Source organism: Rutidosis leptorrhynchoides, chromosome 7, assembly GCF_046630445.1.
Source record: "Rutidosis leptorrhynchoides isolate AG116_Rl617_1_P2 chromosome 7, CSIRO_AGI_Rlap_v1, whole genome shotgun sequence".
Classification (NCBI taxonomy): Eukaryota; Viridiplantae; Streptophyta; class Magnoliopsida; order Asterales; family Asteraceae; genus Rutidosis; species Rutidosis leptorrhynchoides.
Genome location: NC_092339.1, coordinates 368,181,064 through 368,202,759, shown reverse-complemented (window position 1 = coordinate 368,202,759; position 21,696 = coordinate 368,181,064). Strand labels below are relative to the sequence as shown.

General features: G+C 35.0%; 1 protein-coding gene across 1 annotated transcript; it reads right to left on the bottom strand.

The window, feature by feature from the left end:
- Positions 1-635: 635 nt before the first annotated feature.
- On the bottom strand, positions 636-20,298 carry LOC139856953 (beta-adaptin-like protein C). Its single transcript, XM_071845663.1, has 14 exons — positions 20,084-20,298; positions 19,507-19,704; positions 19,318-19,431; positions 18,415-18,665; positions 18,195-18,330; positions 17,922-18,101; positions 17,531-17,835; positions 17,398-17,461; positions 17,124-17,303; positions 3,449-3,541; positions 2,689-3,059; positions 2,284-2,473; positions 1,795-1,998; positions 636-1,265 (listed from the first exon to the last, which is right to left on the bottom strand). Exons 1-14 carry the CDS (start codon positions 20,168-20,170, stop codon positions 966-968), a joined length of 2,673 nt encoding a protein of 890 aa, XP_071701764.1. The 5' UTR covers positions 20,171-20,298; the 3' UTR covers positions 636-965.
- Between the last annotated feature and the right edge of the window lie 1,398 nt (positions 20,299-21,696).

The window sequence follows — 21,696 nt, the reverse complement described above, 5'->3', positions numbered from 1 at the left end:
ATCGAGCTTTAGCTCATTAAAATATATACTAGTCAAGCTCAAGTTCGGTTTAACTCGTTTACACTCCTAAATTATTTACGATAGACTTGATTTCTACATTATAAATTCTTTCCAAATCTTCTTACTTTCTTTATAAATTTCTCTAATTTTATTTGTCATTACAATAGAAATTTGTTACGATAGACTTGATTTCTACATTATAAATTCTTTCCAAATCTTCTTACTTTCTTTATAAATTTCTCTAATTTTATTTGTCATTAAGAACGCATCACTAAGAAATTTTTATACTCGGTACATTACAATAGAAATTTGTCATTACCATTACCATTACCTTTTTGTTCGAAGAAATAATCGATTAAAGCAGATTAAAGAAAACATCCCAATTGACATGTGTCTCCAATATATTACAAAATAAAATTTTGAAATATATGAAATATTATAATTAATGATACATAATTAATACTGTATAAATATAAATATACTATAGATAAAGTATAAATATAAATATAAATATATAAAATTATAAAATAGAACATAAAAGGGAAGGGGTGCTGATTCGTACACCACCAAAATTATCCATACACCACTAAATATGCAACGCAGTGTTGTACTGTACAACTTTCTAAAGCATATTTAGTGGTGTACGAATCAGTCCCCAAAAAGGAACTATGTCAGAATCAGCCAAAAACTACAGCTGTCATTGACATAAAATTGAGCAAATGTTGATTTTCTGGAATCAGGATGACAAAAAAGGGACCTGGACAACCAAAACAGCTACACAAGTTGCTTGCAAAATAAGCTTATTTTAGTAACAACTAGACACTCATTCCCCCCAACTCGGTCCACGATAGACAGTCAAGATCTTCTCAACCGAACCATACACGTCGTCAAAATTTGAGCTTTTATGTTGCTATCAACGGCTAGCGTTAGATAACAAAAACATGTCGAAAGACCAAAACTGCAGGTCAACTCCAAAGGAGACTTTCAAGAGCTTCAAAGAATAATGGTGCCATTCCCGGTTTGGGACTTTTAACGGCACATTTTAATCCAGGTGACCCAACAACTGTCGTAAGTTCAATTAAGAACGCAATGCCTTTCGGGATTTTAGCGGAGAAATACAAAATCTGCTGGTTCTCTTTTTTACGCTTTGCAACGAAGAACATGTTTGAAGAAGCTAACCGCTCAATGGTTGCATCCACATTATTTATCACTATGTCTGAAAAGTCTCTTGATACCTCATTAGAATCCGGCAATGACCTCCATGTCTGCAGTCACAATCACCATCATCGTTGCACGATATTATAAGATTGTACTCGGGTCTTGAAAAGAGTGTGTATGTAAAAAATAAATGTTTGTCTAAATTATACCAATAGTCCTCGAGGTTTACTTGAAATTACACCAACCATTCTGAAAAATCACACCGATAGTCCATGTGGTTTTCATGAAATTAGACAAATCGTCTTTATCTTTTAAAAATTACACCAGTAGTCTTGACTTGTATAAAAGTGTACGTTGATGGTCCCTAAATTACTTAGAATGCTCGTTGATCGCCCCTCCAGTTACGCGCATTTTAAGTAAGTCAGGGACCATCAACATACACTTTTATATAAATATAGGGATTATCAGTGTAATTTTTAAAAGATTGGAATGATTGGTGTAATTTCATGAAAACCACACGTATGACCGTCGTGCACTACCAAATCAATCAGGGGCGATCGGTGATAAGAACTGGTGATGTAAACTACAAGGACTATCGCCATAATTTACTCTAAATGTTTAGAATAACTAAGCTACCTCGAGAAAAGTAGCACGTTGCATCATTCCATCTTCTACGAACAATAAAAGCAAAGAGATTTTATCATTAAAGTACCATACGGGCTGTTGATTGTTCTTTATTGCAACCTGCAAAAGTGAGCTTGGAGGACCCGGGGCCATATTCTGTAACAGAACCATAGGAACTAGAGTCTTCTCCGTTGTTCCTGGTTGCATTTGCGGGACCTGGTCAGAAATGTAGGTTAGTTTTTGGTAAGGATGGGTCACGTTGAAAATACTTTTGGTCGATAAATTATCAAAGTATATACATATTATTGTAAAATATGAGTATATGACCCCAGAAGTGATATTATATCAGCAATGATAATTCATTTTGACAAACAAATATACATATAAGCTTGTATACATTAAATATACAGTAGTAAATTTCATCCCATCGGACCCATTTGACCACTTCTCTTTTAGAAAATCTCGTGTTACCCATTTGACCACTGCTATCAGTAGAGGTACCTGAAGGGGTCCACCAGCGGCAAGTCCAAAAGTATTCTTGTTAAACTGGATCATAAATCCGTCTAGTGGAGTCTCGGTGTTGTTCTCAAGCATTAGGCTGTAGAATATCTTACCCTCTCTTCGTACGAGCTGTGCGCTAATTTGTAAACCTTGGCCACTTGCAGCCGGTAATAAAACAGGCAGAGGAGGCCTGCAAAGTAGAAAACTAGATTGTTTAATACTAATCTAATTGTTTAAAAATTATGTATTATTATCTGAAATTTACACTTTGGATGATTTTCAAATGCTCAAACTGTTTCCATCATCTTAAGATATTCTTGGTATTAAACCCATTTGAGATGAACATAAGCCAAACTAACTTATTTGTAAGTAAATGGGTCAAAATTACCACCATGGTACACTTACCCTGTGGGTGTTGCAGGCGTATCAACGGGCACCATAGCATTGTTGTCATCACCATCAAGACCCAGATCAAGTAAATCTGGAACATGAACAGGCGCAGGAGACTCTCGCACTTCTATAGCATACGAAGAAGAAATTATAGTCGGTGATGGTGCACAATCTAACACGTGTACAGTTGGTATCTCAGTATCTGGAAACTCGTCTTCTGTTTTCTGAATCGTTCTCACGCGGGTTACAAATGTTTCAGGAGGTTTGTGATACACAGAGGATAACGTAGCGATATTTGCAAGAAGTTCGTCGAGGAGGGATGACTCGAATTGATTTGAATTGTCCCCGATCACAGGTTTCTCAGCCAAAACAACGTCTTTAGCAGCCTGAGGTTAAAAATATGAGTCGATATGACATAATTTTGTATCTATAACTTTAGCAGACACAAACAGACGCAGTAAGTGAAAGCAACTGAAATTGGTTTTGGGGCAATTACACATCAACAGCCACGTCTGACAAAGATCATTTTTTGAATCGAACGGCCCACAAACTAAAGGTTTTGAAATGTGTTTCGGTTTTTAAACCACGAAGATATAAGAGTTGGTGGAACTTAATAATTAGAAATGTTGAAGGATAATACAATGTATCAAGAAAATGAGCTTTTATGCAGCACAGATGATGGATTTAAAAGTGATGGATATACGAGATTAAGTAGTAGGTTTAAACCTAACCGATTCATGAGAAAATAAGACCGAGTAGCTCATGGAAGACAAACCTCAGGGTCAGTCGACAGAAGACGCCAATATATGTAGGCACGGTCCCTCAGATCGGGATTGCTGGTCGCCAAAGTCGCATTATTCAAAACAACCTACAAATGGAAAAGCATATCTTGAAATTACATCTACACACTGTTGTAAAACTCGGCAGACACGTCGGTTTGGGGACTAACCCGTCCCGTTTCGCTAAAAAAACGCCTAGAAATGTAGTGACCCGAACTTTTCCATGTTTATATATATTAATTGAGATTGATATTTACATGATTAAATGTTTCCAATATGTTAAGCAATCAAACTTGTTAAGACTTGATTAATTGAAATAGGTTTCATATAGACAATTGACCACCCAAGTTGACCGGTGATTCACGAACGTTAAAACTTGTAAAAACTATATGATGACATATATATGGTTATATATATAGTTAACATGATATTATGATAAGTAAACATATCATTAAGTATATTAACAATGAACTACATATGTAAAAACAAGACTACTAAATGATTTTGAAACGAGACATATATGTAACGATTATCGTTGTAACGACATTTAATGTATATATATCATATTAAGAGATATTCGTACATCATAATATCATGATAATATAATAATTTAAAATCTCTTTTGATATTATAAACATTGGGTTAACAACATTTAACAAGATCGTTAACCTAAAGGTTTCAAAACAACATTTACATGTAACGACTAACGATGACTTAACGACTCAGTTAAAATGTATATACATGTAGTGTTTTAATAAGTATTCATACACTTTTGAAAGACTTCAAGACACTTATTAAAATACTTCTACTTAACAAAAATGCTTACAATTACATCCTCGTTCAGTTTCATCAACAATTCTACTCGTATGCACCCGTATTCGTACTCGTACAATACACAGCTTTTAGATGTATGTACTATTGGTATATATACTCCAATGATCAGCTCTTAGCAGCCCATGTGAGTCACCTAACACATGTGGGAACCATCATTTGGCAACTAGCATGAAATATCTCATAAAATTACAAAAATATGAGTAATCATTCATGACTTATTTACATGAAAACAAAATTACATTTCCTTTATATCTAATCCATACACCAACGACCAAAAACACCTACAAACACTTTCATTCTTCAATTTTATTCATCTAATTGATCTCTCTCGAGTTCTATCTTCAAGTTCTAAGTGTTCTTCATAAATTCCAAAAGTTCTAGTTTCATAAAATCAAGAATACTTTCAAGTTTGCTAGCTCACTTCCAATCTTGTAAGGTGATCATCCAACCTCAAGAAATCTTTGTTTCTTACAGTAGGTTATCATTCTAATACAAGGTAATAATCATATTCAAACTTTGGTTCAATTTCTATAACTATAACAATCTTATTTCAAGTGATGATCTTACTTGAACTTGTTTTCGTGTCATGATTCTGCTTCAAGAACTTCGAGCCATCCAAGGATCCATTGAAGCTAGATCCATTTTTCTCTTTTCCGGTAGGTTTATCCAAGGAACTTAAGGTAGTAATGATGTTCATAACATCATTCGATTCATACATATAAAGCTATCTTATTCGAAGGTTTAAACTTGTAATCACTAGAACATAGTTTAGTTAATTCTAAACTTGTTCGCAAACAAAAGTTAATCCTTCTAACTTGACTTTTAAAATCAACTAAACACATGTTCTATATCTGTATGATATGCTAACTTAATGATTTAAAACCTGGAAACACGAAAAACACCGTAAAACCGGATTTACGCCGTCGTAGTAACACCGCGGGCTGTTTTGGGTTAGTTAATTAAAAACTATGATAAACTTTGATTTAAAAGTTGTTATTCTGAGAAAATGATTTTTATTATGAACATGAAACTATATCCAAAAATTATGGTTAAACTCAAAGTGGAAGTATGTTTTCTAAAATGGTCATCTAGACGTCGTTCTTTCGACTGAAATGACTACCTTTACAAAAACGACTTGTACCTTATTTTTCCGACTATAAACCTATACTTTTTCTGTTTAGATTCATAAAATAGAGTTCAATATGAAACCATAGCAATTTGATTCACTCAAAACGGATTTAAAATGAAGAAGTTATGGGTAAAACAAGATTGGATAATTTTTCTCATTTTAGCTACGTGAAAATTGGTAACAAATCTATTCCAACCATAACTTAATCAACTTGTATTGTATATTATGTAATCTTGAGATACCATAGACACGTATACAATGTTTCGACCTATCATGTCGACAAATCTATATATATTTCGGAACAACCATAGACACTCTATATGTGAATGTTGGAGTTAGCTATACAGGGTTGAGGTTGATTCCAAAATATATATAGTTTGAGTTGTGATCAATACTGAGATACGTATACACTGGGTCGTGGATTGATTCAAGATAATATTTATCGATTTATTTCTGTACATCTAACAGTGGACAACTAGTTGTAGGTTACTAACAAGGACAGCTGACTTAATAAACTTAAAACATCAAAATATATTAAAAGTGTTGTAAATATATTTTGAACATACTTTGATATATATGTATATATTGTTATAGGTTCGTGAATCAACCAGTGGCCAAGTCTTACTTCCCGACGAAGTAAAAATCTGTGAAAGTGAGTTATAGTCCCACTTTTAAAATATAATATTTTTGGGATGAGAATACATGCAGGTTTTATAAATGATTTACAAAATAGACACAAGTACGTGAAACTACATTCTATGGTTGAATTATCGAAATCGAATATGCCCCTTTTTATTAAGTCTGGTAATCTAAGAATTAGGGAACAGACACCCTAATTGACACGAATCCTAAAGATAGATCTATCGGGCCCAACAAGCCCCATCCAAAGTACCGGATGCTTTAGTACTTCGAAATTTATATCATATCCGAAGGGTGTCCCGGAATGATGGGGATATTCTTATATATGCATCTTGTTAATGTCGGTTACCAGGTGTTCACCATATGAATGATTTTTATCTCTATGTATGGGATGTGTATTGAAATATGAAATCTTGTGGTCTATTGTTACGATTTGATATATATAGGTTAAACCTATAACTCACCAACATTTTTGTTGACGTTTAAAGCATGTTTATTCTCAGGTGAATACTAAGAGCTTCCGCTGTTGCATACTAAAATAAGGACAAGATTTGGAGTCCATGTTTGTATGATATTGTGTAAAAACTGCATTCAGGAAACTGATTTCGATGTAACATATTTGTATTGTAAACCATTATGTAATGGTCGTGTGTAAACAGGATATTTTAGATTATCATTATTTGATAATCTACGTAAAGCTTTTTAAACCTTTATTTATGAAATAAAGGTTATGGTTTGTTTTAAAAATGAATGCAGTCTTTGAAAAACGTCTCATATAGAGGTCAAAACCTCGCAACGAAATCAATTAATATGGAACGTTTTTAATCAATAAGAACGGGACATTTCAGTTGGTATCCGAGCGTTGGTCTTAGAGAACCAGAATTTTGCATTAGTGTGTCTTATCGAGTTTGTTAGGATGCATTAGTGAGTCTGGACTTCGACCGTGTTTACTTGAAAAATGATTGCTTTACAAATTTTGTTGGAAACTATATATTTTTAACATGTAAATATTATGTGATATATTAATCTCTTAACGCGTTTGATATTATATGATAGACGTCTACCTCTAGAACAAGTCCCATTGACTCACCTAATAATAATGAAGAGTCAAATGTAAATTGGAATGATTCATGGACTGATTCACAAGTTCCCGAAGAGGAACCGGAAGAAGAGTCGGAACCGGAAGAAGAATCGAAACCGGAAGAAGAATCGGAACCGGATGAAGAAATAGAACCAGTGGGGGAAATAATAAAACGGTTAAGTAAAAGAAAATCCTCAACCAACCGACCAAGGTTAATTATGGTCAATGGTGTTTCCGCCAAGGAAGCAAAATATTGGGAGGATTACCAATTCTCCGATGAATCGGATTCCGACGAGAATTCCGATGATGTTATAGAAATTACCCCAACTGAATTTAAAAAGGCAAAAGAAAATAATAAGGGAAAGAGCATAAAAATAGAGAAATCTAATTCCAACCCCGATGAACTTTATATGTATCGTCAACCCCTGAAGTCCTTAAGTTGTAACAATGACCCGGGAACCTCTAAACCACCAGGTTTTTCTAAACCAATGTGGAAAACGACGGCTCGTATTAGGGGAACATCATATATCCCTAGAAACTTGGCAAAACGAACCAAAACCGAAGAAGAAGAAACAAGCGAGTCAGAATAAGATAGTTGTACTCGTGTGGTGTAATATATGTAATATAGTGTGCTTATGCTTTATGATATATGTAAAAATTGCTTGTATTAATAAGTATTTTTTTTATGAATCTAACTCTTGTCTATTTTACAGTATAAAAACACAAAATGGATAGACAACCCAATATTTTAAGAGACCTACCCGGAGACATGATTGATGAAATCTTGTCTAGAGTCGGTCAGAATTCTTCGGCACAACTATTTAAGGCGAGATCAGTTTGTAAGACATTCGAAGAACGTTCCAAGAATGCCTTGGTTTATAAAAGGCTTTCGTTCGAAAGATGGGGGATATCACATTGGGAAATCCATAAGTTACGATGTGTTTACTTTGACGCATATATTGCGGGGAACCCAAATGCTATTTTACGCAATGGGTTAAGAAATTATTTTGACTCAATATATCCGAATATTGGACTTCGTGATTTAGAAAAAGCGGCTAACATGCAACATAAAGAAGCATGTTATGCTTACGGATTAGTAATGTTCGCTTCTCGCCAAAGTGAGAACAAGAACATCGGGCTACAACTATTAAACAAAACGTTCCCACAAGTGTCGGAGTCGGTAATTGGGGTAAGAAATGAGGTTTTTAGATTGTTACGGGACTGTTGGACATTACGTAACCCTCGTCCCTTTGACGACGTTACAACACGCTGTCTTATCAACGGCCATAACGGTTATGTTCCACAAGACCAAGGATGGGAAGTAATCGTAGTAAAACCAGAATGCATGACTTGTTTCTGGACGTATGAATTACGTGTCTTTATTGCCTTTGCTGAACGACTTGTGTACTAGCTAGAATTATCTTCACAACCATCTTGTATCAAATTTATTGTGTGCTATATTTCATGCTATATGTAAAATAAGCGGTATTGTAAGTTTGTAAAATATTGTGTAAAAGTTTGAACGCGAAATATTATTATAATCAGTTTTTCATATAGAATTGTAGTAGTTGAATTGTATATTAGCTACTAAGTATGAACTTAACGGGTAGGTACTACCCGAATTTAAACTTATAAAACGCTAATATGAAGAAAAAGCTTTTATAAATGAGTTCATATTATGCTACGAAATACTATTAACTACTCTTAATATTCTGTATGATTAACTTGTTTCATTTGACTATTTTGAAGGAAATGGCACCGACTACTCGACACACCGTGAATATGAATGAAGAGGAATTCCGTACTTTTCTAGCTTCAAACATAGTCGCAGTACAGGCTGCGCTACATACCCACAATAACCTTGGATCTAGCAGTACAGGAAATCGTGTAGGATGCACCTACAAAGAATTCACTGCCTGCAAACCTTTGGAATTTGATGGAACCGAAGGACCGATCGGATTGAAACGGTGGACCGAGAAGGTCGAATCGGTGTTTGCCATAAGTAAGTGTACTGAAGAGGACAAAGTGAAGTACGCTACGCATACCTTCACAAGTTCTGCGTTAACATGGTGGAATACCTATCTAGAGCAAGTGGGACAAGATGATGCTTACGCACTACCGTGGTCAGCATTCAAGCACTTAATGAACGAGAAGTACCGTCCCAGAACTGAGGTCAATAAGCTCAAGACAGAACTTAGAGGGTTACGAACCCAAGGATTTGATATTACCACGTACGAAAGACGATTCACAGAATTATGCCTATTGTGTCCGGGAGCGTTCGAAGATGAGGAAGAGAAGATCGACGCGTTTGTGAAAGGATTACCGGAAAGAATCCAAGAAGATATAAGTTCACACGAGCTCGCCTCCATACAACAGGCATGTAGAATGGCTCACAAACTAGTGAACCAGATTGAAGAAAGAATTAAAGAACAGACTGCTGAAGAGGCCAATGTGAAGCAAGTCAAAAGAAAGTGGGAGGAAAACGGTGATAAGAATCACCAATACAACAACAACAGCAATTACAACAATAATCGCAACAATTATCCCAACAATCGCAACATCAATCGCAACTACAACAAACGGCCCAACAACAACAACAACAACAACAACAACAACAACAACAGCAACTACAACAATCATCCCAACAACAATAATAACCGCAACAACAACAACAATCAGAAGCAGCTATGCCAATGGTGTGAAAAGTATCACTCGGGGTTCTGCACCAAATTTTGCAACAAGTGTAAAAGAAATGGTCATAGCGCGGCGAAGTGTGAGGTCTACGGACCAGGGGTTAATAGAACGAAAGGAACAAATGGTGTCGGAATGAGTAATGGCGGAGCAAGTAGTGTCGGAGCAAGTTATACCAATGTAGTTTGTTATAAATGTGGAAAACCGGGCCACATTATTAGAAATTGCCCGAACCAGGAGAACACGAATGGACAAGGCCGCGGAAGAGTTTTCAATATTAATGCGGTAGAGGCACAGGAAGACCCGGAGCTTGTTACGGGTACGTTTCTTATTGACAATAAATCTGCTTACGTTTTATTTGATTCGGGTGCGGATAGAAGCTATATGAGTAGAGATTTTTGTGCTAAATTAAGTTGTCCATTGACGCCTTTGGATAGTAAATTTTTACTCGAATTAGCAAATGGTAAATTAATTTCAGCAGATAATATATGTCGGAATCGAGAAATTAAACTGGTTAGCGAAACATTTAAGATTGATTTGATACCAGTAGAGTTAGGGAGTTTTGATGTGATAATCGGTATGGACTGGTTGAAAGAAGTGAAAGCAGAGATCGTTTGTTACAAAAATGCAATTCGCATTATACGAGAAAAAGGAAAACCCTTAATGGTGTACGGAGAAAAGGGCAACACGAAGCTACATCTTATTAGTAATTTGAAGGCACAAAAACTAATAAGAAAAGGTTGCTATGCTGTTCTAGCACACGTCGAGAAAGTACAAACTGAAGAAAAGAGCATCAATGATGTTCCCGTCGCAAAAGAATTTCCAGATGTATTTCCGAAATAATTACCGGGATTACCCCCACATCGATCCGTTGAATTTCAAATAGATCTTGTACCAGGAGCTGCACCAATAGCTCGTGCTCCTTACAGACTCGCACCCAGCGAGATGAAAGAACTGCAAAGCCGATTACAAGAACTTTTAGAGCGTGGTTTCATTCGACCAAGCACATCACCGTGGGGAGCTCCTGTTTTGTTTGTCAAGAAGAAAGATGGTACATTCAGGTTGTGTATCGACTACCGAGAGTTGAACAAACTTACCATCAAGAATCGCTACCCACTACCGAGAATTGACGACTTATTTGATCAACTACAAGGCTCGTCTGTTTATTCAAAGATTGACTTACGTTCCGGGTATCATCAAATGCGGGTGAAAGAAGATGATATTCCAAAGACTGCTTTCAGGACACGTTACGGTCATTACGAGTTTATGGTCATGCCGTTTGGTTTAACTAATGCACCAGCTGTGTTCATGGACCTTATGAACCGAGTGTGTGGACCATACCTTGACAAGTTTGTCATTATTTTCATTGATGACATACTTATTTACTCAAAGAATGACCAAGAACACGGTGAACATTTGAGAAAAGTGTTAGAAGTATTGAGGAAGGAAGAATTGTACGCTAAGTTTTCAAAGTGTGCATTTTGGTTGGAAGAAGTTCAATTCCTCGGTCACATAGTGAACAAAGAAGGTATTAAGGTGGATTCGGCAAAGATAGAAACTGTTGAAAAGTGGGAAATCCCGAAAACTCCGAAACACATACGCCAGTTTTTAGGACTAGCTGGTTACTACAGAAGGTTCATCCAAGACTTTTCCAGAATAGCAAAACCCTTGACTGCATTAACGCATAAAGGGAAGAAATTTGAATGGAATGATGAACAAGAGAAAGCGTTTCAGTTATTGAAGAAAAAGCTAACTACGGCACCTATATTGTCATTGCCTGAAGGGAATGATGATTTTGTGATTTATTGTGACGCATCAAAGCAAGGTCTCGGTTGTGTATTAATGCAACGAACGAAGGTGATTGCTTATGCGTCTAGACAATTGAAGATTCACGAACAAAATTATACGACGCATGATTTGGAATTAGGCGCGGTTGTTTTTGCATTAAAGACTTGGAGGCACTGCTTATATGGGGTCAAAAGTATTATATATACCGACCACAAAAGTCTTCAACACATATTTAATCAGAAACAACTGAATATGAGGCAGCGTAGGTGGATTGAATTATTGAATGATTACGACTTTGAGATTCGTTACCACCCGGGGAAGGCAAATGTGGTAGCCGATGCCTTGAACAGGAAGGACAGAGAACCCATTCGAGTAAAATCTATGAATATAATGATTCATAATAACCTTACTACTCAAATAAAGGAGGCGCAACAAGGAGTTTTAAAAGAGGAAAATTTAAAGGATGAAATACCCAAAGGATCGGAGAAGCATCTTAATATTCGGGAAGACGGAACCCGGTATAGGGCTGAAAGGATTTGGGTACCAAAATTTGGAGATATGAGAGAAATGGTACTTAGAGAAGCTCATAAAACCAGATACTCAATACATCCTGGAACGGGGAAGATGTACAAGGATCTCAAGAAACATTTTTGGTGGCCGGGTATGAAAGCCGATGTTGCTAAATACGTAGGAGAATGTTTGACGTGTTCTAAGGTCAAAGCTGAGCATCAGAAACCATCAGGTCTACTTCAACAACCCGAAATCCCGGAATGGAAATGGGAAAACATTACCATGGATTTCATCACTAAATTGCCAAAGACTGCAAGTGGTTTTGATACTATTTGGGTAATAGTTGATCGTCTCACCAAATCAGCACACTTCCTGCCAATAAGAGAAGATGACAAGATGGAGAAGTTAGCACGACTGTATTTGAAGGAAGTCATCTCCAGACATGGAATACCAATCTCTATTATCTCTGATAGGGATGGCAGATTTATTTCAAGATTCTGGCAGACATTACAGCAAGCATTAGGAACTCGTCTAGACATGAGTACTGCCTATCATCCACAAACTGATGGGCAGAGCGAAAAGACGATACAAACGCTTGAAGACATGCTACGAGCATGTGTTATTGATTTCGGAAACAGTTGGGATCGACATCTACCGTTAGCAGAATTTTCCTACAACAACAGCTACCATTCAAGCATTGAGATGGCGCCGTTTGAAGCACTTTATGGTAGAAAGTGCAGGTCTCCGATTTGTTGGAGTGAAGTGGGGGATAGACAGATTACGGGTCCGGAGATTATACAAGAAACTACCGAGAAGATCATCCAAATTCAACAACGGTTGAAAACCGCCCAAAGTCGACAAAAGAGCTACGCTGACATTAAAAGAAAAGATATAGAATTTGAAATTGGAGAGATGGTCATGCTTAAAGTTGCACCTTGGAAAGGCGTTGTTCGATTTGGTAAACGAGGGAAATTAAATCCAAGGTATATTGGACCATTCAAGATTATTGATCGTGTCGGACCAGTAGCTTACCGACTTGAGTTACCTCAACAACTCGCGGCTGTACATAACACTTTCCACGTCTCGAATTTGAAGAAATGTTTTGCTAAAGAAGATCTCACTATTCCGTTAGATGAAATCCAAATCAACGAAAAACTTCAATTCATCGAAGAACCCGTCGAAATAATGGATCGTGAGGTTAAAAGACTTGAGCAAAACAAGATACCAATTGTTAAGGTTCGATGGAATGCTCGTAGAGGACCCGAGTTCACCTGGGAGCGTGAAGATCAGATGAAGAAGAAATACCCGCATCTATTTCCAGAAGATTCGTCAACACCTTCAACAGCTTAAAATTTCGGGACGAAATTTATTTAACGGGTAGGTACTGTAGTGACCCGAACTTTTCCATGTTTATATATATTAATTGAGATTGATATTTACATGATTAAATGTTTCCAATATGTTAAGCAATCAAACTTGTTAAGACTTGATTAATTGAAATAGGTTTCATATAGACAATTGACCACCCAAGTTGACCGGTGATTCACGAACGTTAAAACTTGTAAAAACTATATGATGACATATATATGGTTATATATATAGTTAACATGATATTATGATAAGTAAACATATCATTAAGTATATTAACAATGAACTACATATGTAAAAACAAGACTACTAACTTAATGATTTTGAAACGAGACATATATGTAACGATTATCGTTGTAACGACATTTAATGTATATATATCATATTAAGAGATATTCGTACATCATAATATCATGATAATATAATAATTTAAAATCTCTTTTGATATTATAAACATTGGGTTAACAACATTTAACAAGATCGTTAACCTAAAGGTTTCAAAACAACATTTACATGTAACGACTAACGATGACTTAACGACTCAGTTAAAATGTATATACATGTAGTGTTTTAATAAGTATTCATACACTTTTGAAAGACTTCAAGACACTTATTAAAATACTTCTACTTAACAAAAATGCTTACAATTACATCCTCGTTCAGTTTCATCAACAATTCTACTCGTATGCACCCGTATTCGTACTCGTACAATACACAGCTTTTAGATGTATGTACTATTGGTATATACACTCCAATGATCAGCTCTTAGCAGCCCATGTGAGTCACCTAACACATGTGGGAACCATCATTTGGCAACTAGCATTAAATATCTCATAAAATTACAAAAATATGAGTAATCATTCATGACTTATTTACATGAAAACAAAATTACATTTCCTTTATATCTAATCCATACACCAACGACCAAAAACACCTACAAACACTTTCATTCTTCAATTTTATTCATCTAATTGATCTCTCTCAAGTTCTATCTTCAAGTTCTAAGTGTTCTTCATAAATTCCAAAAGTTCTAGTTTCATAAAATCAAGAATACTTTCAAGTTTGCTAGCTCACTTCCAATCTTGTAAGGTGATCATCCAACCTCAAGAAATCTTTGTTTCTTACAGTAGGTTATCATTCTAATACAAGGTAATAATCATATTCAAACTTTGGTTCAATTTCTATAACTATAACAATCTTATTTCAAGTGATGATCTTACTTGAACTTGTTTTCGTGTCATGATTCTGCTTCAAGAACTTCGAGCCATCCAAGGATCCATTGAAGCTAGATCCATTTTTCTCTTTTCCAGTAGGTTTATCCAAGGAACTTAAGGTAGTAATGATGTTCATAGCATCATTCGATTCATACATATAAAGCTATCTTATTCGAAGGTTTAAACTTGTAATCACTAGAACATAGTTTAGTTAATTCTAAACTTGTTCGCAAACAAAAGTTAATCCTTCTAACTTGACTTTTAAAATCAACTAAACACATGTTCTATATCAGTATGATATGCTAACTTAATGATTTAAAACCTGGAAACACGAAAAACACAGTAAAACCGGATTTACGCCGTCGTAGTAACACCGCGGGCTGTTTTGGGTTAGTTAATTAAAAACTATGATAAACTTTGATTTAAAAGTTGTTATTCTGAGAAAATGATTTTTATTATGAACATGAAACTATATCCAAAAATTATGGTTAAACTCAAAGTGGAAGTATGTTTTCTAAAATGGTCATCTAGACGTCGTTCTTTCGACTGAAATGACTACCTTTACAAAAACGACTTGTACCTTATTTTTCCGACTATAAACCTATACTTTTTCTGTTTAGATTCATAAAATAGAGTTCAATATGAAACCATAGCAATTTGATTCACTCAAAACGGATTTAAAATGAAGAAGTTATGGGTAAAACAAGATTGGATAATTTTTTTCATTTTAGCTACGTGAAAATTGGTAACAAATCTATTCCAACCATAACTTAATCAACTTGTATTGTATATTATGTAATCTTGAGATACCATAGACACGTATACAATGTTTCGACCTATCATGTCGACACATCTATATATATTTCGGAACAACCATAGACACTCTATATGTGAATGTTGGAGTTAGCTATACAGGGTTGAGGTTGATTCCAAAATATATATAGTTTGAGTTGTGATCAATACTGAGATACGTATACACTGGGTCGTGGATTGATTCAAGATAATATTTATCGATTTATTTCTGTACATCTAACTGTGGACAACTAGTTGTAGGTTACTAACAAGGACAGCTGACTTAATAAACTTAAAACATCAAAATATATTAAAAGTGTTGTAAATATATTTTGAACATACTTTGATATATATGTATATATTGTTATAGGTTCGTGAATCAACCAGTGGCCAAGTCTTACTTCCCGACGAAGTAAAAATCTGTGAAAGTGAGTTATAGTCCCACTTTTAAAATCTAATATTTTTGGGATGAGAATACATGCAGGTTTTATAAATGATTTACAAAATAGACACAAGTACGTGAAACTACATTCTATGGTTGAATTATCGAAATCGAATATGCCCCTTTTTATTAAGTCTGGTAATCTAAGAATTAGGGAACAGACACCCTAATTGACGCGAATCCTAAAGATAGATCTATCGGGCCCAACAAGCCCCATCCAAAGTACCGGATGCTTTAGTACTTCGAAATTTATATCATATCCGAAGGGTGTCCCGGAATGATGGGGATATTCTTATATATGCATCTTGTTAATGTCGGTTACCAGGTGTTCACCATATGAATGATTTTTATCTCTATGTATGGGATGTGTATTGAAATATGAAATCTTGTGGTCTATTGTTACGATTTGATATATATAGGTTAAACCTATAACTCACCAACATTTTTGTTGACGTTTAAAGCATGTTTATTCTCAGGTGAATACTAAGAGCTTCCGCTGTTGCATACTAAAATAAGGACAAGATTTGGAGTCCATGTTTGTATGATATTGTGTAAAAACTGCATTCAGGAAACTGATTTCGATGTAACATATTTGTATTGTAAACCATTATGTAATGGTCGTGTGTAAACAGGATATTTTAGATTATCATTATTTGATAATCTACGTAAAGCTTTTTAAACCTTTATTTATGAAATAAAGGTTATGGTTTGTTTTAAAAATGAATGCAGTCTTTGAAAAACGTCTCATATAGAGGTCAAAACCTCGCAACGAAATCAATTAATATGGAACGTTTTTAATCAATAAGAACGGGACATTTCAAGAAAGTTGGTCAATGCTAAAAAATCGGTCAAAGTCGGACAGTCAGTCAAAGACGGGATGAGTCAGGTCAGAGTCGTTCAAAGTAGGTCAAAGTCAATATTGGTATAAAAAAAAAAATCATATTTTTAAAAATTTAGATTTTGTGCCCTGTATCTATGTAAAGATGTATTTTTGATTTATGTTTGAAGTATTTATGTGTAATACATACTATATATGTTCAATTTTATTTATTAACAAAAGTAAACATTGGTCAAACCCAACTCGTCCCTCCAAGTTCCCTACTGACTTGTCCCCGACTCGCTACTTTTACAATCTTGGATCCACATAAAAGTATACAAATGTAAAGATGTAATTTAAGTAAACCTGAATCATTTGCTGGGGTCCTTCAGTTGGCTTTTTAAGAAAAAGTTTTACAGTTGCTGTCAATAACTGCAACTGGACTTGTGCAGGTTCGTCCGTGAAACTCTCCAGAAAACTTTCGAGAAGTTCATCAGCGTTATCGATTCTTTCGGCGTATTCACCAATTATCCATATCATTGATGCCTGTACGAAAATTCGAAAACACTTACGATTCCACATAAAGCATAATATTAAGCGATCCATCTATTTATTTAGACAAGCACGATTGCTTAGTTACCTTTGCCTCTGGCTCGTCCAAATCGTCTAAACTCTCACAAAGTGTGGCAATAATAGATTCGTAACTGAAATGAGAAGATAAGTTTAACGTAAAGTGAATTTATAAGATATCGGGGTTAGATTAAGAGCCTTACGTGTTTGGATATCTTCTGAATATGTCTTTAATGACTATAATAGCTTCTTGAACTACATAATTAACTTTAATTTTGATCAAATCTAGAAGAACGCTAATGCAACGCTCAGCAGCTCTCTCTAACTTAATAGCACAACGCCCGATTGCACGAACAGACTTTCGGACGAAATCAACGTCTACTTCTGTAGCATACTCTTTAAACTCCAACAAAACCTGGTCAATATTTCTTTCTGAAGAAAGCCTTATCATGATCTCTAATTTTTCCATCTTCACGTATATTGGATCGTTGTACTTACAGAAAAACACCTGCAAAGTAGGTTGACCATTGACTTTGACTGTATATCTCCCTGCTTTTAATACCAACCTTAAAAAAACGGAACTGAGCTATATACCTTGATTTCATGGGCAAGGATTGTAGGCCGGCGTTGTACAATAAGGTTAATGTTCCTCAACGCAACGTATTGAATTTCGGGTTCTGCAGAAAGTAACGTAACAAGAGGAGGAGCCATTTTTCTGCAAAGATTTCGAATCACATCCGGACTCGTGATCACTTCCATTTGTTGAAGAATCATCTACGAAGACGATAACGATAATGTTTAAACCTACTTGAAATATGAAACTCAACAAAAAACGATATTAAAAGATTTTTTTTTTTTTTTAAATACCTTAACAGCCGAAAGAACTACAGCAGAATTGGCATGTTGTAGTCTAGGAGTAACTCTCTCTACAATATTTTCAGCTTCACGTATATCAGCGGCTTTGTACTTAGAAAGAGCGTCTAAAATGAACACCTGACCCCACCTGAACCATAAAAACAGCAACCGTGTTATATGAATAAATATGTGTTTAAAAAAAGGAAATTGTTTAATTTAAAATGTGACTCACTCGGTGCATTCATTAAGAGCAGTAAGGAGCTTTGAAAGTGTAGGACTAGTGACCTCGAAAACAAGTTTAGTGCTCGTATCTTGGATTTCGGCAAGAGCTGCAACGGCATTCGCTACAACCATAGGGTTGTTGTCGGATATTAAGTCTTTTAAACCATCCAAAAAACCCCGATCTTCAACCAACTCAGCGTTTATGTCGTAAAGTTTAGCAACGCATATAGCTGCTGTCTTTCGAACATAAGGATCACCATCCTAGAAAAGCAATAAAAACATGTGACACATTGATAAAGGGTATAATGATACAGCTGGAAATGTAGTAGCCAACAAGTCATATAGTCATATAAGTGAGCCCATTGTGGAACGGCCCAAGAGACAAACTGGCCCACCAAAACACACCTCAGATTACAACTCAATTAGACGGTTAAGGATGGTTAAGTAGCTAAAACAAGTTGTTACTGTGGTAACAGAATTAGGGCTAGTATATAGCAGCTACTTCATTGTAATAGAGGATAACAAATTCTTTAATTCAATAAAATTCTCTGTTCTTCTTCTCTTTTCTTTGGAGATCTTTGACCGTCTCGAATTAGGTCATAACATATAACTGAAAACTGAAATTTGAAATGTGAAACTGAAAACTAAAAAGCAAATCCGAAAACTAAAGCTAAAACGCGAATCCGAAACTTTGAGAAAAAGATAACTTACTTTTTGTCTGAAAAAACGGGTCTCGACCCAACCTAACCCATTTAGACCCAACCCGTCCGACCCATTAAAAAACTCAGGCCCATTCAACCTATCTAGATAATGAGACCTGTTTAGACCCAAAGCTGTATTGACCCGATACAAACCCAACTTGACCCAATTGCTACACAAACATAAAGATGACATCATAATAATAATAACCAACCTTAAGGCACCTCTGGAGGGGATCACAAAGATATTCTGTAATTTTATCAACTCTGATACATCCCATTGTCCGTACAGCCAAAGCACGGATTAAAGGATTAGGGTCCTGTGTATCCTGTAACATGTATTTAATGTCAGACATATACTAGAATCGAATTAAACGAAATTAAAAGACTTTTTATACGATTACCTTAACAAAAGTATTGACAGCAAGTATTGCTAAGTCGGGCTGGCTTTTAGCATAATTGATGAGATACAAGTAAACAAGCTTTTTGAGCTCCAAATTTTCTGTTTGCATGCAATTCACAACGTCTGCGAAAAGCGATGAAACATCCTTACCAACTGTCATTGCAGCAATCACCTTTTTTACAGCATCTTTTCTCTTATCCTGTTGATAAGTTTCAATTGAGTTAGCGAACCAAACGTAACACAAAAGGCTATCAATTTCATATGAAACTATGTGCAAATTTAATAACATTTGAGAGATAGACTAAAGTTCAAGTGAATTTACAAATCTAAAAACATATTTCTATAATCTGAATAAATAAGAACAAATACCTAATTTTGTAACTAACTTAACAGCCAAGCTCCAATTACATAATGCACGATCAATAAAATTATTTTATAAATAATCAGCATGAATAATCATCAGTGACGAACAATTCAAGCAGATCAACACAAACTAATTTAGGAAATTATCGAATTAAATCTATAAAATTACAAATGACGAATATAAAATCCAATGCAATTATAGAAAAAAAGTGAACCTTGTACTGAGAATTGAGCTCTTCTTTGAGCTCCGGTATTTCTCCTTTTTTGGTTGTTGAGAAATACTTGGAATCGTGGGCGCTCATTTCTTACTTTAATGAACTCCGGTGACGGAGAATGCGACGGTTTTCAGACGAAGGGGTGGTCCGGTTAATATGTTAAACGGGTTTTTACTGATCCGGCTGGATCGGCCCATACTTCGGAGAGTTCCGAGTAGATTGGACCTGGTAAAACGTCTTTTCGTGTGCATCATTTGTATACGAGGTTGTTTTTTTACCAATTAAAACAATATCACTACTTAATGAAATAACATAAATATCTTTTTGGAGAATTTACCTAGAAAAAAATAACATAAATAATTAATATTTGATAATGTTATTACACATAAATAATTAATATTAGTAATATTATTAGTAATACTATTAGAATATTCTCGTAATTAAGAAAATGATAAACATAGCCTTTTGACCACTTAAATAACACAGGACATAAAAGGACGTAGAACATCCGAGTTGTCGATCAAATACGTCCACAACGTCTTTCATGGGGCATTGTGGGGGCCGTTGTTTACGAACGTGTAGCGAGTAACCACGAAGTCTACAACGAGTGTGGTTGATACGTTTAAGTGTTTAAATACACAAATGCATACACACATACATATTAAATATTTGGCTCAAATATCTCCCAAAGTCATACATTAAACACATACGAAGTACTGTTTTGTAAACTCACACATTGAAAAGAAAAAAAAACACACAAAAAACTAAAAAATCAGAAATACACTCTTAATATTCAATCTCTACAACCCCAAACACATTAAAAACACAAACAAATACTCACTTTTTATGCACATAAAAGACAAATGAACAAAAAGGAAAAAAATTCAGAAACCCGGCGTGTGAAACTAGTAGGGGTGTTCATTCGGTCGGTTTACGGTTTACGTGGTTTATTCGGTTTGGTTTATTTGGTTTTTAAGAATATTTTTTAGAACCAATAACCAAACCAAATTTGACAAAACCAACCCAATCCAACCAAATAATAAATCGGTTTATATGGATCGGTTTCGGTTTGAACCAAATTAATTCTTACATATAAAAACATGTGTAGTTATTTTTACAACCCATAAATAGTAATATCAATGAACTGTAGTTATAACTTGCAAAAAACATTAGGTGAAATCTAAATTAAATTTGTACAATAACCATTAGCTCAAAAATTAAAAACGAAACTGGAAGCAACTAAGCATCCACTTTCAACGGTATAAAAAACTCAATACGTAGTTATATATATATATATATATATATATATATATATATATATATATATATATATATATATATATATATATATATATATATATATATATATATATATATATATAGGGGCAGGATCAATGGAGAAGTAACCAATCAGGGGGAAGCGGGGGGAAGCAAATTTTTTTTTGTTTTTTTTGGAATTTTTTTTTCCGGCATCAAGATCACACGAAAATATGAACATTTAGAAAAGACACTTCGTGATGAATGTTATTATTTAGGCGGGAAAACGATCGACAAAAATAACATTCAAGATAATAGTGTTCGTGAAGAATATGAACGTTTTTTTTCTTCATGTT